Consider the following 16,124-nt stretch of genomic DNA (forward strand, 5'->3'; position numbering starts at 1 on the left):
GATCCAAATCTCAGCTACAAAACATGAAGCCCGGGCCCCTCAGTGTGCGCCTGCGCAGTTCTCGCTGAGACGGAGACGGGGCTCGATCATCCGCAGCGCGCAGCTTTCACCGGCGGCAAACCGGAAAAAACACCGAGCACGAGCCAAATCCTCTCACGAGCATTTCACCGAAACTCCGGGGGAGCGCGGTGAGCGGGAGCCCGCCGGTGTGTCTGCCTGCATCTGGCGGCAGACGGCGGAGGCTCAGTCACTGTTAACGGAACCGCAGGCGGCTGCAGTCCGCTGAAAACGAGCTATTCTGCCCCGACCTCCGAGCTACCATCCGGGCTCCAACCAGCGCGAGGCTCCGGGATGCAAACACCAGATGTTGGCCTGCTGCTGATGCTCCGACCTTCCAGCCTGAACCCAGAGATTAACGGACACGAGCTCACATCTGGAGACAAAGGATCATCTGGAGGACAAAAGAGGAATAACACATCATCCTCTGGAGAGCCAACCGGGAAACAGCATCCGGCGGATTAATGTAAACAAAGAGACCAACATCTGGAGGACAGACTCTCGGTGACAGGTGAGAGCCCGCGTCTCGTTCACGGCGATAAATGATAAATCCACAGTGATGAGAACTTCCTGTTTCCTAAAGCAGAGGACGCTCCCGAGCCGTTGCTGCTGTCCGGCTCATAAACTTTGTTTCTCTTTCTCACAGTTTGGATGTGACCAGGAGACGCTGTGAGGATGCGGACCCGTCTCCCCCTCCCGCCGGTCCTGGTCCTGGTCCTGGTCCTGGTCCCGGTGCAGGCTCGCTCTGTGTCAGCAGGGCGCTCTGACACAAACATGGTGGTGGAGGAGTCGGTGAGCGCTACAGTGAATGCGACGGTGCTGGACGGGCGAGGAAACGCCATCCATGTGATTAGCAGCGATGACGGGAAGTATGGACAGAACTCCCCCAAGGTCGACACCAGGGGTGTGATCGTCGCACCTGCACCGCATCACGGAGGTATCTGAGCACACACACCTGTCACCTGCAGTGTCAGTGAATGAATGCTGACTGAGTGGACGTTTCCACATATGTCTGGTCAGAGTCAGCCCTCATTTGGTTATGTTTTGTAGGAACATACATGGAAACAGTTAACGAGGCAAAAACTGAATGTACTTTTGTAACGAGTTTGAAAGTGAATATTTGGTGTGAGCAGCTTCATCCTTCAGCTCTCTGAGCAGGATCTTCAGGAAAGGTTTTCCAGGTTCTTCAAGGACATTCAAAGCTCTTCTTTGGATGTTTCTGCCTTGTTGTGTCCTCTGTCAGGATGACCCCACACTGCTTCAGTGATGCTGAGCTCCAGGCTCTGGGGAGGCCCATCCATGACCGATACTGTTCATGGCACTTTTCATAATTCATGAGTTTATCAAAGATCTCCAACACCACTGACTGACCTGCAGCTGAAACCACGACCTCCACCGTGCCTCACAGATGGCTGCAGACAGTCAGACCACCTCCTGACCTCCTCGTACACACTGACCATGATGTGGATCCATCTGTCCAGCAGACCTGTTCCTCTGGTCTTCAGTCCAGTTCTCGTCATTTTCCTGTTTCCCTTCATTAAGAACGTCTTCCTGACAGCCGTCCATCACTGAGACATTTCTGATGAGGCTTCAGTGAACAGTAGACGATCGGCTGAAGGTCCAGATCATCTCTGAGCTCTCTGTTATTTTTTATAGACTAAAGATATAATTTAAATCAGGTTCTTTGACCAAATGGGAGGACCAGCTGATCGAACACGAACCGTGTTTTGTAGCTGGCTGTTATCAGAAGTTCATCCATTCATTGTGGACATGAGTCTGTGGGTGTTCTGCCTCCACGGTGGAATAATTGTACAGCACACAATTTGGATTTTGGAGGTTTTCAAGCGTGAGGACTCTGTACAACTGAGGCATGGTGGTGGTAGCTTCATGGTCTGGGCTGTCAGTGGTTCAGGTACAGGAGGAACACCTCAATATTCTCATCAACAGCTACTCGGTCGAAGCTTGGACACAGTTAGGTGTTCCAATAGGACGATAATCCCAGGCACACGTTTGGATAAAGAAGGCTAACATTCAGCTTCTTAAGGGGGAGTGTAAGTGCACTTGGTTCTCAGCCACAAAGGTGGAGGGCAGACTGAGTTTGGCAGGGGCTCCTGGCTCAAGAGTTCGGTCACTACAGGGGAACAGGAGATTGACAGAAGGAGTAATGTGGTGTGATGTGGATGCTGTACTGGTCTGAGGTGGTGCAGACAGAGCTGGGTGTGAAGGTGTTGCTGTTTAGTTACCTGCCAGTGTATTAGGGCAGAGCGATATGGCTAAAAATGTTTATCGTGATATATATTTGAAAATTTGCGATAACGATATAACTGACGATTTAATCGACGCGAGACAAAATACTTTACAACTCTGCAACTTTATTAGTGCAAAAACCCCATCCATGTATTTTAACTTAAACAAGCAGCTGTTTTTTAAACTGGCCGACATGTCCTCAGCATAACCATGTATAATATCCACAAAACTTAAAAAGAGGTTATACACACAATACGGTAATATTATGTTGAAGCACAGTACGTATCACTCCGCCAGGCTCCTGCCTACGATAGCCGTAATGCTCCGACAATCCATCAAGCGGTGCGGCTTCGTAGCTTAGCAAAGTCGTATTGAAACATTTTTGAGCGCCGTGTAGCACATAAAATCAGTTTGGTAATAACGACGGCCCGCTAGCATGCTCTACCAAAAATAGTGCTTTGCTGTGTATCTGACGGACCAAAGCTAAACCAGTTCCACACCACTGAGGCTGCAGCATTTTTACAAACAAATTCTGGTTCATCTATTTCATTCAACGATCCGCTTTCGCTCTTCTCATTCTCCGCCATGCTTTAGCCGCCATGTACGTATGAAAACAAAAGCACTGCGCATGCGCATTTTACCCATGAAAATGAAATATTGCGATATTTCATTTTCTTATCATTGCCTAACATTATACTGGTATTACCGTGAATGGTATGATATGGCCCAGCCCAACAGTGTATGTCCCTACCCCCACCTGTCACCACCAGGCGTGAGTAGCGACCAAAATGCAGATATCAGAGGTACAACAGCTTCCTCTGAAGGCTGTGTGGGCTTGAAGACAGGTGAGGAGTTTTCAGGTGCTGCTTGTCCACACTGACAGGAAGCAATTAAAAACACCCTCATTCAGCTGAACACAGGAAAAGAGGCCAAATGTAAAGGTAGCTCAGAGCCTCGGTATGAGCAACGCATCAAAGCTGTTCAGGAGAAAAAGAGAAAAGGTGGATGTCTGGCCTCACCCACTGATGGAGGATCCTGGAAGTTACTCTGATCATCTCTTTGTTTCACACAAAGTTGTGAGTTTAAGAGAAGCTGATTTGTGGTTTTCTTTGCTGTCAGAGTAATCAGCCAAATTCAGCGACACACACACACCATCCACTCCATCAGCTGCTCCCATGAACACTAGGAAGCAGCTGATGAAGTGGATTGTGCGTGTGTGTGCAAGCGTGTGTGTGTGTGCGTGTGCATGCATGTGTGTGTATGTGCGACACTGCAGAGGTTTTCTGGCTGCTGAAGGTCGGAGAGTCTCTGCTCCGAAGTGTCAGATTACAGTCAGACGGTCCAAGGACACTGCAGCTGCTGGATGGAGCTCCAACACACACACAGACTCACACACACAGACCTTCATGTCACTATAACTGTGATCAATCAGACGTGTAACAAAGCAAAATAACTGAGTTCAGTGTTTTTCCAGCTCAAACCACAGCAGCAGCTGAATGCAGCCGTTCCACAATAAAGACAATAACACAGAGAAAAGCATGTTGGAGCATCTGCGAGTGAAACCTGAGCTGAGTTCAAAGTTCACGGTACAGCTGCTGCACATCTCCTTGGTTCTGTTAAAATCAATGAGGTGGTATAAGTGTTACAAAATGTCATCTTCTTGTCTGTCCATGTGTGTAAAGTCTGGTCAGCTGATTTAAACCAGCCTATAGCGTGCTCTGTCCCACGAGGACTGGACTCACACAGGTGGGCTGTCAGCTGACTCCCATGATCCTCTGCAGCAGGCCGACCTTCAGATTCACTCCTTTGAGGAGTTTCATGACATTCGATTTACGTAATCAACTCCCAGAAAATAAAAATAACTGAAAACCTGGGAAAACCTCAAAAAGTCACCACACGTGGGTCTGAGCCCACAGATCAGCTGATTTTTGTTGTTTTCATCATAGAGGCCGATCAGCTTCACGTGAACATCTGAAGTGATTGACCCGTAATGTGTCGACATGCCTGTTTGGGGGTTTAATGTGCTTTAACTGATGACACGCTGATCAGCAGCCGGCTTTCTTCTTGTTATTATTGTTTATGTATTGATTGATCTGAAGTCTCAGTGTTTTTATTGATCATCGTTGTTTGATCTGGGAAATTCACTCGATTAAAGACGAGTTATTGATCGAACGTTGAGCAGCTCACCTTTGAGTCGTTTTGGTAACACTTCATTAAACTGACTTTGGTTTCCTCTCCTCAGTGGTCGACCGGCAGGGATGCGACCCAAACACTCACTTCCTGGTCCCGCCCCGCAGCGTCCACTGGGTGGCGCTGATGCAGAGAGGTAACTGCACCTTTAAGGAGAAGATCTTGAAGGCAGCTGCGTACAACGCCACTGCCGTCCTCATCTACAACAACTCCCCAGAGTACACCGTCAAGATGGGACACGAAGGTCAGAGCGCTCGCCGCACGAGCCAATCAGAGACGAGCGGTTCACACACACAAGCATATTACTCATCTGAACAGGTGAAACGTTTACCTGAGTGTTAGCTACACACTGCAAAGATGGATGTATTCTCCACCCTCTGGTTTGTGAAGCACCTCCACATTTAGACGAGTGTGTGCAGAGCTATGAGCTAAAGCTAGCTAGCTTTGTTAAACTGGAATAGCTGCAGAGCAGGGAAGTATCAAAGTATTTGTACTTCCTCACTGTACTTCTGCACATCTGTGCTTTACTCGAGTATTTATTTTTCAGATAACTTTTGACTTCTACTTCCTTCAAACTAAACGTTTCTATCACATCAACAAACATCAGCACACAAACTGTTTTGTGCAGTTTGACTCATAATGTGTTGCAGCTGCAGATTTCACAGGGAGAGCTAACTTCACTCAGGGAAGAAAGACGGGAGAGGAAGAAGAGAGCTTAGAGTTAAAGGGAAGGATGCTCACTTACAGCTCTGTGTGATGGGATGTTATATTTCTGTCTTATGTCCTGCAAAACAAACTGAGCTGACGTGTGAGTCAGAGGCTGCATGAAACAGTTTGGTGAATGATAAAAGGGTTAGTTGGTGAATTTACAGTAAAGCTCCGTGTTGGACGGCACACAGTGGCTGTGGTGGTCAGAGTTAGCTTACATGAGTTTTAGCAGAGATGAAGCTAAGCTGATGATCCTTAGATTCAGTCATTAAATCCCACCTTCATGCTAACTTTGTATAAATTGTGTACTGTTGGTGTGGGGACTGGAAGCATTGGGTTACATCCTGTTCAGTTACATCCACAAAGAGCAGCAGCAGCAGGCCAGCTGGTCACAGCCTGGACATGATTATTGAGCCAGGTGTGGAGGCAAAGTAAAAGTATTTGAGTACAGAGCTCATACACTTTCACTTTGACTTCAACTTTTATCAGAGTATTTTGTAACGCCAGTATCAGTACTTGTCCTTCAGTACAGAATCGCAGTACTTTTAAGTTTTAACGACTCACTGTGGTCCCTCTGGTGGACGTTAGAGGAACTGCAGGCTTTGGTGCTGCAGTGTTGGCTTCACTTTTCTGGAGCTGGTTGGTGTTAGCGTAGCCCTCCGCCCCCTCATCAGAGCGCGGCCACGTCTGCGTGTAAAAAAGACGCCATGGCGGCAACAAGGACGCTGGTGTCCAGGTGTCAGGGCACCTACAGCGATATCAGTGAAACAAAATTTCTGCTGTTTGAGTTCATAGCTCAAGCTCGTGCGCCACAATGTGATGGCGTGCTGGGGTCACTGATCCTAGCGTATTGATTTATTGATCGCAGGATGGACTCACATCAGAGTGTTTCTGTTCATTAAAGTCTGACGCTGCTTTGTGCTGCAGCATCGTCCCTCAGAGATGTTCAGGTAAGTGACGACTGCCGGGCGGGGGGTGGAGTCGATGTTCAGTCCAAATATAGATCAACGAGTCATTCGAGGCTGAGGTCACTGTGACCTCACACTCTGTGTGTGGGACAGAGCGAGGTGATGATGGGGAACAACATCAGCACAGAGATCAACAGACAAAGAAACAAATTACAAAGCTGACGTCCAATTAGAGTTTCAGAAAACACGAACAGGAAGTACTCCATGTTAAGAACAGATCATTTATCTCGATTGTTGGGTGGTTTAAAAATAAATAAGAGCCAACCGTGCTGGTCACGTGTGCGCCGAGCTGATTGGCCTTTTGAACATCCTGGTCTTTTGTATGAGCTCAGATTTCAGCTGGTCTGAGATCAGGGTTCACCTGGAGTCTGGGTTTAACGAACATCGAGCAGTTTTTAACAGAAGAACTGCGACGCCGTGTTTAAATGATCTGAAGCGTCTGAGCGGAGACCATCACCAGAGTAACTGCTGTGGTTAAGCGCTCATGATACACACGCTTTTGTTTTTGCAAACACTTTTAAACCTGTGACGTGTGCTCAACCCATTAAAGCCAGTACACCCAGTACACTTTACTGTATGACTGTTAACACGGCGTCCTCGTCCCTGCTGCCACCCTGTTTCTGATTCTGTTTGCAGGCACGGGTGACATCGTGGCGGTGATGATCACAGAGGCGTACGGTAAAGAGATCCTGGCCCACCTTGAGCGGAACATGACGGTTCTGGTCTCCGTGGTCGTCGGTCAGCGCGGGCCCACCAAGAACATCAACCGAGGCTCGCTGGTCTTCGTCTCCATCTCCTTCATCATCCTCATGATCATCTCGTCAGCTTGGCTCATCTTTCACTTCATCCAGAAGATCCGCTACACGAGCACTCGCGACCGCAGCCAGGTAACACGTTAGCCGCGGGCTGATGCTGCATTCAGGTACCCGAGTCTGTGATATCCGCTGATCTGAGTGTTGTCCTCCTCCTGTGAAGACTCTGAGCTTCCAGGATTTCTGCTCCTGAGCAGAGAGAGAAACACGGTCTGATAAACAGTCTGTCGGGCTCTTCAGCGATCGATCGCCCTGATCTCACTCAGTCGAGCTGGAGAAACCTCCTTCAGACACTTCCTGTTGTCACTTTGAGATCCTTCCTTCACCTCATCAGTATTTCCTGCAAGGACCGATCGATCAGCCCTCTGAACGGTTAACTTTCTTCCTTTACTGTATTTCTGTACCAGCCGACCGTCCCTCTTCTCATGTTCTGCTCCCCCGATGTTCTCCTGGGACTTTGGTTCATATAGTTTGATTCGTTTTCCACCTCCAGCATGGCCCTGCCTGCCATGTTGGTGTTTCCGAACCCGAGCCGTGTTTGTTTGGAAACCGGCAGTTTCCTTCACGGTGCGCTTCATGAAAGCATTCTTCATTTGACACACATTTACAGCTGTTACTCAGATGTTCCTCTTTTTTGGTGTTTCCTGCCTCATCTTTAAGCAGCTTCTTCAAAGGGCCAATGAAAGTCAGTCTTTCTGTAGAAGAGCAGACTCTGAGTGCAGGTAGCTTCAGAAGAACACATTAGCTCAGAAGTTCACTGACTGACTTGGTAAAGATGAAGTTTGTTTAGTCATGTGACTCGGATCAGAACACATTTTACAAAGAATCAAAACCGAAATCCTGGAAATGTTTGTGACTCTAACACTCTGTCCTCTCACTCTGTCAGCATCGTCTTGGAGATGCAGCGAAGAAAGCCATCAGAAAGCTGAAGACGAGGACGGTGAAAAAAGGAGACAAGGTGAGCACATGTGCTGGCTGTTTCTCCTTCACATGCGATGTAGGACCCGTGAATGAGGCTCCGAAACCCAGAAGGTTAAATTTATGTGAGCTTTCAGGCAGCGAGTGACGGCCTCTGCAGAGCTGTAACACGTGGAGAGAGAGAGCTGCTGGAGCAGAACTGTCTGAAAAAGGTTTTTGCTCGATGAAGTTTCCACCTCACTCGTTCATACACGATGAGCTCAGCGTCCGGATCCTTCACATCCTCGTTCTTTGAATGCAGCATGTGAACATCTGGTTTCCTCACAGCCGTTTGGTTAACGTGTCGCTGACGTTCAGATGAAACAGCAATGATGTTGTTCAGAGGAGAAACATAAATCAGAAAGACTTCTAACTACGAGCCACTATCACAGGGGTAGGGAACGTTAGTCCTCCTGTGTCCTGCAGGTTTTAGATCTCACCCTGGGTCAGCACACCTGAATCAAATGAGGAGTTCATTACCAGGCCTCTGGAGAACTTCAACACATGTTGAGGAGGTCATTTAGCCATTTAAATCAGCTGTGATGGATCAATGACACATCTAAAACCTGCAGGCCCTCGAGGCCTGGAGTTGCCCACCCCTGCACTATCAGAACCAGCAGAGACAACATCACAGCAAAGCTCTGACCTGTTTCCTCTGTGTGTGTGTGTGTGTGTGTGTGTGTGTGTGTGTGTGTGTGTGTGTGTGTGTGTAGGACACAGAGTCAAACCACTGTGCGGTGTGCATCGAAGTGTACCAGCTGAACGATGTGGTTCGAATCCTGCCCTGCAAGTGAGTCTGACCTTGTTGCTGCAGGCTCTCCAGTCTCAGACCAGTCTGGCTCCGTAATTAAAAGTGTTTTGTGAACTCTTCCTTGTTCTGTCTGCCATGTCTAATGTCATGCTGATAACACGTAGCGTGATGTTTTTTGATAACACGCCTGTGTCTTTGCAGACACGTCTTTCATAAAGCGTGCGTGGACCCCTGGCTGAAGGAGCACTGCACCTGTCCCATGTGCAAACTGAACATTCTCAAAGCTCTCGGCATCACGGTGAGTCCTCGCTGACACATGGGCATGTTTGACACACAGAGACACCCAGATGTGTTGTAATCCAAAGCAGCGTTCACACGAGGCTGACGTGCCCTCGCCGTACACCAGGCTTGGCTAACGTGAGAAACTGGGTCTGTTGCGGATGGTCACAGCTGAACTCGGTATTATTTTGATGTCTTTCTGCTGATAGGGTAGATTTTACAGTGAGGTAACAGAAATGTGAGGTAGATAAAGAGACCAACATTTCCTCACTATTTGCATTTATGTGCATTTTTCTACTAAACATTAAAGACCTTTAATTTTATCCACGTTTTGCTTGTAGTTGAATGACTTTGTCTGCATTTCTGAGCTCTTTGTCTTGTTCAGGGAGAAAAATCTCATCAGTTCTGCGCTTGAACATTAAGGTCAATGTCTGAGGTGGAAATGTGAAGGATAGCAGACGGGTGATCAGCACTGTTTCATCACTGAGAAAGTTTTTCTCCAAAGAGAGTTAATGTCTCCTGACATGTGGACAGTTCTCCTCTCTGGGACAAAAATAAAAACAGCACCAGTCTTCAGCATTGCTGATTTTAGATTTGACATTTTGAACACCTGCCAGTTTGTCCTGTTCCAGCCCCCGACTCTACAAACACACCTGCATGATCACGTTCCTCCCTGCAGTCCTTTCACGGAGTGCATTGCTGCCAGCTCCTCACAGTCTTGAGCTCTTTGGTTATCCCTCACTTGGGCGGCGTCACAGACATCGCAGCTCTCGTCCAGAGCTAGCGTCCGCTTTGTTTTTCAGCTGGAGCTCCAGATCTCCTGCAGTGTCCTCAGTCCATCAGTCCACCTGAAGAGGCACGTTCTAAAATGCTCCTTTTTAGCATGACAGAGTCCACCGACCGCTCTTTGATAAACTCTGAGAACAACCTGTTGTTCTTTTAAGAAAAGACAGAGCTGGTCCAGACTCCATGTGAAGCTCCATTCCTGCTTTGCATTGATTAAGTTCTTGTGATTCACTGCGTTGAACAAATATTCAGACTGTAGCAATCTGCTGTCTGCACACAGCGTTACTTCACTGAATACCTACTGTCTCATCAAAAACTCTAAATTCATCTTTGTAGGCTGACAAATATCGTTCACATTTACAGTAAAGCTGTATTCATGAGCAAATTTTTTTTAAAGCACATTGCTTTTAAAAGCATCAAAGTTGTGATGCTTTGTCCAATGAAACTGCAAAAACCAGTAAGCCTTTCTCTAACTGAAATGGGACAAACTGCGTATGTGCACGTTTATTTATCCCACTCATCAGCCTCCACAGGAAGTCAGGAGAGTCGAAATGACATTTGGATTGAAGAAGAGCAACGTGGTTTGGTTTGGTTTTTTTATCCTTTTAGGGATATTGATAGGGATTGTTAGGGATATAGAGTGTACAGTAGCTTTTCCAACCAGCCCATGTGTGTTTTGTGGGCTTTGAGAATGTTTGACCGCATCTCTTGCGACACTCTGTGATGTTGTTTCAGGAATTTGGGGTATCAGGCTTGTTATTACAGGCCACTCAGTCCCTGTACAACCGTAGCAAGACTTTGGTTTGCACTGCTGATAATAACTCAGACTTGTTAAGTATCTCAAGTGTAAAGAAGGAGACGATGCATGGATGGATGGATGCATGGATGGATGGATGGATGGATGGATGCATGGATGGTAGAACACTGGAATTCGTGCATTTCTCTGTTTTAGTTTGATCAATTATAGGAAATATTCTTTCTTAAATATATATTTAGGCACAGAACTTTTCCCTTTGTTAAGCCCTGGAAATAAAAGTGCAGGCTGCATCAATGATGCAACGCAGTGTTTCTGAAGAAGAAAAGTTCCATCTATAAGACATCAGGTGTGTCTGAATTATACCTGGGGGTGACTGCCTCTGTCTGTCCTCAGACCAGTGTTCCCTGTGTGGACAGCGTTGTGTTGGATGTGGATCGTCTCGGTGCCAGTCAGGCACCTGGCAGCCAGAGGGCGCCCCTTAGTGACAGCAACCAGCCATCCATCAGCCTGGAGCCACTCAGCCCCACCCACTCTGAGGCCACGCCCAGAACACCTGCCGATATCACTATCACCGTGACCAGTAAGTGACACGACAACAGAGTAAAGACAACATCTGTAATTCACTGTCACTGCAAATAAATGTTCTAGGCAAGTAAAAGACAACTTCATGTTGATGTAGAGCAACAAGTTTACGGTGCAACTGAGCAACGTTATCCAGCAACCAAAGTAAAACTGAAAAGTAAAGAGTTATGCGTCTGCATCTGCTGCTGAGTGAAATAACTCTGATGGACGTCCTTCTGTCCTTCCAGGCGGCGGTCGCTTCTTCAACAGGAACTCCATGTCTCCTCGCAGCGTCGTCTGTGAGATGGAGCTTCCGGATATACAGGCTTCGCTTGACCTCTACGATGACAACAAGTCCTGAGGCTGGTTGTCATGGTTACTGCCCTCCAGCAACAGCACCAGTCCAGCTGCTGAGAGATGTAGGACCTTTTATGGACACAGGAAGTCTTCATATACTGTTTCGGGGGGGGGGGTTGAATCTGATCTTTAACCATCATTTATTCTACCAGATTTTCTACAAACTGAACACATCCGGGTCTGAATCTGGGTCTGGATCCTGGTCTGGATCTAACTCTTGAATTACAGATTCTTGTGTTTGTTTGTTTTTTCCTAGTAGAGGGAAACTAGAAGACGTGGAAGCAAACAAATCAGCCTGAACTGAACCAGAGCACCTGAACCCAGACTTCCTGTCCACGTCTCTGTGTTCAGGCATAGCCCCGGCTGACTGATGGTGACATCATTAACAGGCTCCTGAACCCTGTAAAGACCTGGACCTGGACCACAACTTTTTCTTGTTTGTAAATGCTGAATGAGATCTGTAGTCCTCTGTGCCCCTGGACAAAACAAGAGCCAGACAAAATTCTGGACCCGGATCTGGACCTGAACACTAGACCTGGACCCTAAACAATCATGTGGACTTTAATAGTGTTAACTATTAACTCCCTGTAGCAAAAAATATTTAAAGAAAAGAAATTTAATAATGATCCAGTTTGTCTGTAGATCAAGAGATGTTATATTAAAGGACCGATCCACCACTTCAGGAAACCTCCCAGTGGGTGTGGCGTTCCTCAGGAAACCGTTCTGGGTCTTCTGACCTCAGATTTAAAGAACAATGCAGCATTTTCAGAAACCTCACGTTCCCGTCTCAGAGATGGGCAAAGATGAGGAATTTAATTCAATCCAACCTATGATGTTAGCATAGCTTAGCACAGAGGCTGAAGCCGAGGGGAAACTGTTAGCCTGCTGTAGACCGCGACAGACTAAATCTAACGTGGACACCGAACACCTCTGAGACGTTAGATTAGGAGGTTTTCATTATTTTCAACTATAATGTGATGCACATACTGTTTAGTCACTATTAATACGGGTACATCAGTCATCCTGATAAACAGTGAGCAGGCTGCTGAGCTGCTAACTAATACTAACAGATGCTGATCGTTGCTAACATGTCTGTGCAGTAAAGACTGGGGGTCCTGAAGTGAGGGACTGCTCCGTTAATGTGTATTAAACAGCTTCTGAATTACTCATTCTGTTATTCTAACAATAATAATAATCAGTATATAAACAGTATAATACAATCTGTAACCTGACTGATCGATCAGTATTATCTCTGAAGTGACCTGAAGTCCTGCAGGACGCTCAGCTGCTAACTGTCTCTCTGTCTTTGTCTCTTTGTTTCATGGTGGTGGTGATGAAGAAGGACGTGGCGCTTTTAGTTCACTGTGTCTGTACTGCCTCAGCATTAAATGTCATCAAAGTGTCTTCAACATGCAAAGTTTCTGTTTCTTTGTGGCCAACTGAGCCAACCTGAAGAACCTGCCAAAGAGAGTAATCTACATCAGAGACGGGATGTATATAAAAAGAGCCGTGCTATTGGTCAGATAATGTCATTAAAAATGCTCCAACAGCACAAACACGGTCCAGATGTCCGGTTTGGGGCCTAAAATTAGCGGAGTTTAACCATCCACCTGTCACTCAACGAGGCCACGCCCCTAATATTGCCTTTATACAATTTAAACAGGTGAGTTCTAAAAACATACGAAAATGTACACAGACAGCTACATAATGAAAGGACGTGAGCGCATGTTAAGAAAGGCATGCAAGAGTAGTTGCAGACAAATATAACCCTTTAAGATGTTCCAGTGAAACATGGAAAATAGCTTAATGTTGTTTTGTAGCTCCTTCAATTTATAGGCAGGAAAGCTTTTCCCAGTTCAGTGTGAAAAACAAGCTAATGTTAAAGTGTCCTGTAACCTGATTGTAAGTATTCTGCTTTAAAAACAGTCAAAGCAGGCAGTCTGTGCAGCTGAGCCTGGAAATAGAGCTGCTGTCTTTGATTTGCTGAGGAGCACCATCCCACTTCTTCACGTGAGACACAATGAAGAAGACAAGAGTCAGCTGTGAGGAATCATAATGCTCTGTGATACACAGAATCAAAAGGCTTCAATGTGGATGTAGAAGCATATGAACAATCAACCATGAAAGATTTGTCTATGGACTATAGGCCTGATAGTTTCAGTCACCTAAAATATCATGCACTTTTTTATATCACCGTTCGCAATAAGTTAACAGAGAAATGATCTTTTGTGCTGTCTTAACTACACTCTGAAGCCTCGCTCTGTCCTCCTTAGTGCAGCTGCCGTACCATACTGTGCTGCAGTAGGTTACCAGGCTCTCAATGGACGAGGGGTAGAAGGTCAGCAGCAGGTTGGAATTCAGCTTGTATTTCCTGAGGACCATCAGGAAGTACAAGCGACCGTCTTGACGACCGCTGAGATGTTGTCTGTCCAGGAGATGTCAGCAGAGATGAGGACACCAAGGAACCGGAAGGTGTAGACCAGGGGTGCCCAATCCCAGTCCTCGAGAGCTACTGTCCTGCAGCTTTTAGATGCAGCCCTACTCCAACACAGCTGAATCAAATGGTTTGATTGCCTCTTCAGCATGCCATCAAGTTTGGCAAATGCCTGATAACAAGCCATTCATTTGATTCAGGTGTGTCGGAACAAGGATCCATCTAAAAGCTGCAGGACGGTAGCTCTCGAGGACTGGGATTGGGCACCCCTGGTGTAGACCCTCTCCACACACTCCCCGTTGATGTAAAGGGGGGCTAAGTCAGCGCTGTGCCTCCTGAAGTCGACAATGGTTTTCTTAGTGTTCAGTTGTTCTCTGAACACCAGGCTGCCAACTTCAGGACTTCCTCTCTGTAGGCTGCCTCGTCTCCCTTTGAGATGAGTCCGACTACCGTGGTGTCATCAGCAAACTTGATGATGAGAATGTTGTTGTGGGTCAAACTGCAGTCATGGGTTTAGAGAGAATACAGGAGGGGGCTCAGCACACAGCCCAGTGGGGAGCTGGTGCTCAGTGTGCGAGTGGAGGAGAGATGAGGGTCGAGGCTTACAGTCAGGGGCCGGTTTGTGAGAAAGTCCTTTATCCAAGCACATGTGAGAGGAGGGAGGCCAAGAGTGACCAGTTTGGTGATGAGGATGTCCGGGATGATTGTATTGAAGGCTGAGCTGTAGTCCACAAAAAGCATTCGGATGTAGCTCTGCCGCCTCTCTAGGTGACTCAGCACAGAGTGGAGGGCTGTGGCGATGGCGTCTTCTGTGGATCTGTTTGCGCGGTATGCTAGGGTGACCAACCGTCCTCTTTTTCCCAGACATGTCCACTTTTCATGTTCTGTCCGGGGCGTTTGGGGGGATTTTCGAGACTGATGAAAATGCCCGGGTTTTCCTATAGGCCTACATATGTGTGACGTCATCTCCAAGCTGCTGCTTTCCGAGTCACTTTCTGCACTCGCAGACGGGACAGACAGCGCGCAGCAAAGCGCCTGGTGATGTTTAAAAGATGCCAAAGTGCAACTGCAGCTTTTCAGACCAACTGCAAAAGAAATTTCCCTCGTACCGTCCTGGTACTGGTAATTTTTCTCATACAGATGAGGCCTTATTTCTGTACCCTTATTTAATTCCAGAGGTTTTTAAGTTGGGTTTTTTTGCCCTTGTTGACTTGTAAAAGCCTATATGACATTTTTTATGTCACCATTCATTAACCGCACAGAGAAGGCCTCGTTTAAATATGTTAAAATTTTCTTTAAGCAAACAGTATTATTAAAGTTCTTCAGTACTGGGCCAGGTGTCCTCTTTTTTGGAAATCAAAATATGGTCACCCTACGGTATGCAAACTGGTGGGGGTCGAATTCTGGGGGGAGGAAATCCTTGATGTGCTGAAGGACTAGTCCAGGGGTCGGCAACCTTCTGCTCCGGAGCCGCATGCGGCTCTTTAGTCTTTATACTGCGGCTCCGTGGTTTGGAAAAATAAATTGTAAAAGTATTTAGCTGCATGAGGGCCACAGGGCGGTAAGCGTTCAGGCTGGTGATGGGAGACTTTTTTGGCACTGGGATGATTGTGGCTGATTTTAGACAGGATGGGATCAAATCTAATCTAAATTTATTTATATAGCACATATTAAAAAGAACAAAGTTGACCATAGTGCTTCCCAGTCAGTAAAAGCATGAGACAATTAAAACAAAACAATAAGAAAACAGGGCAGGAAACAATAGGTGACAACACAACAAGCCAGGTAACAGCCAACTAGTTAGAATCAAAAGCCAAAGTAAAAAGAGGTTTTATAATGGGATTTAAAAGACTGGAAAGACTCCGCGGTACGAATATGAACAGGGAGGTTATTCCAGAGTCTAGGTGCCACAGTTGCAAAGGCCCGGTCACCTCTCGACTTCAGTCGAGACCTTGGATGTACTAGGAGCATCTGATTGGACGATCTTAGTGCTCTATTGGGATTGTACAAATGGAGAAGTGAAATTTTCTAGATCCTGGTGTTCAAATATGTCCCAGTCTGTCTGTGTGAAGCAGTCCTGTGATTTGGAGAGAGCATTTCCAGGTTGTAATGGTCTTTGTGGTGGGCATGGCACTGCGTCTGAGGGGGGTGTAGGCTGGGGAGAGCAGGAGGGAGAGGTAGTTGGACTGACCGAGGTGGGGGAGGGCATGCTTGATGTTGGAGTAAACATGGTCTAAAGTGTTCTCTCCTCTGGTGGGAC

At 46.9% G+C, this 16,124-nt stretch overlaps 1 protein-coding gene across 2 annotated transcripts; it reads left to right on the forward strand.

Annotated features, from left to right (window-relative positions):
* Positions 1-63: 63 nt before the first annotated feature.
* Positions 64-12,839, forward strand: rnf130 (ring finger protein 130). Of its 2 annotated transcripts, XR_010096665.1 has the most exons (10): positions 64-568; positions 704-994; positions 4,547-4,738; positions 6,807-7,057; positions 7,869-7,940; positions 8,653-8,729; positions 8,892-8,988; positions 10,906-11,092; positions 11,322-11,492; positions 11,687-12,839. XR_010096665.1 is itself a non-coding variant. In XM_063500230.1 (9 exons), exons 2-9 carry the CDS (start codon positions 733-735, stop codon positions 11,432-11,434), a joined length of 1,251 nt encoding a protein of 416 aa, XP_063356300.1. In that variant the 5' UTR covers positions 64-568; positions 704-732; the 3' UTR covers positions 11,435-12,839. The 2 variants fall into 2 exon arrangements, 1 of the variants encoding a protein (XP_063356300.1); XM_063500230.1 differs by having other exon boundaries at positions 11,322-12,839.
* The last annotated feature ends 3,285 nt before the right edge of the window (positions 12,840-16,124 follow it).

The sequence above is a fragment of the Pelmatolapia mariae genome, linkage group LG2 (genome assembly GCF_036321145.2).
Source record: "Pelmatolapia mariae isolate MD_Pm_ZW linkage group LG2, Pm_UMD_F_2, whole genome shotgun sequence".
Taxonomy (NCBI): Eukaryota; Metazoa; Chordata; class Actinopteri; order Cichliformes; family Cichlidae; genus Pelmatolapia; species Pelmatolapia mariae.

Excerpts from the sequence above, each read along its gene's own strand:
- rnf130 (XM_063500230.1), top strand. The coding sequence starts at position 733 with ATGCGGACCCGTCTCCCCCTCCCGCCGGTCCTGGTCCTGGTCCTGGTC. Across the intron at positions 7,058-7,868 it reads GCACTCGCGACCGCAGCCAG|CATCGTCTTGGAGATGCAGC; the intron begins GTAACACGTTAG and ends TCACTCTGTCAG. Across the intron at positions 7,941-8,652 it reads CGGTGAAAAAAGGAGACAAG|GACACAGAGTCAAACCACTG; the intron begins GTGAGCACATGT and ends GTGTGTGTGTAG.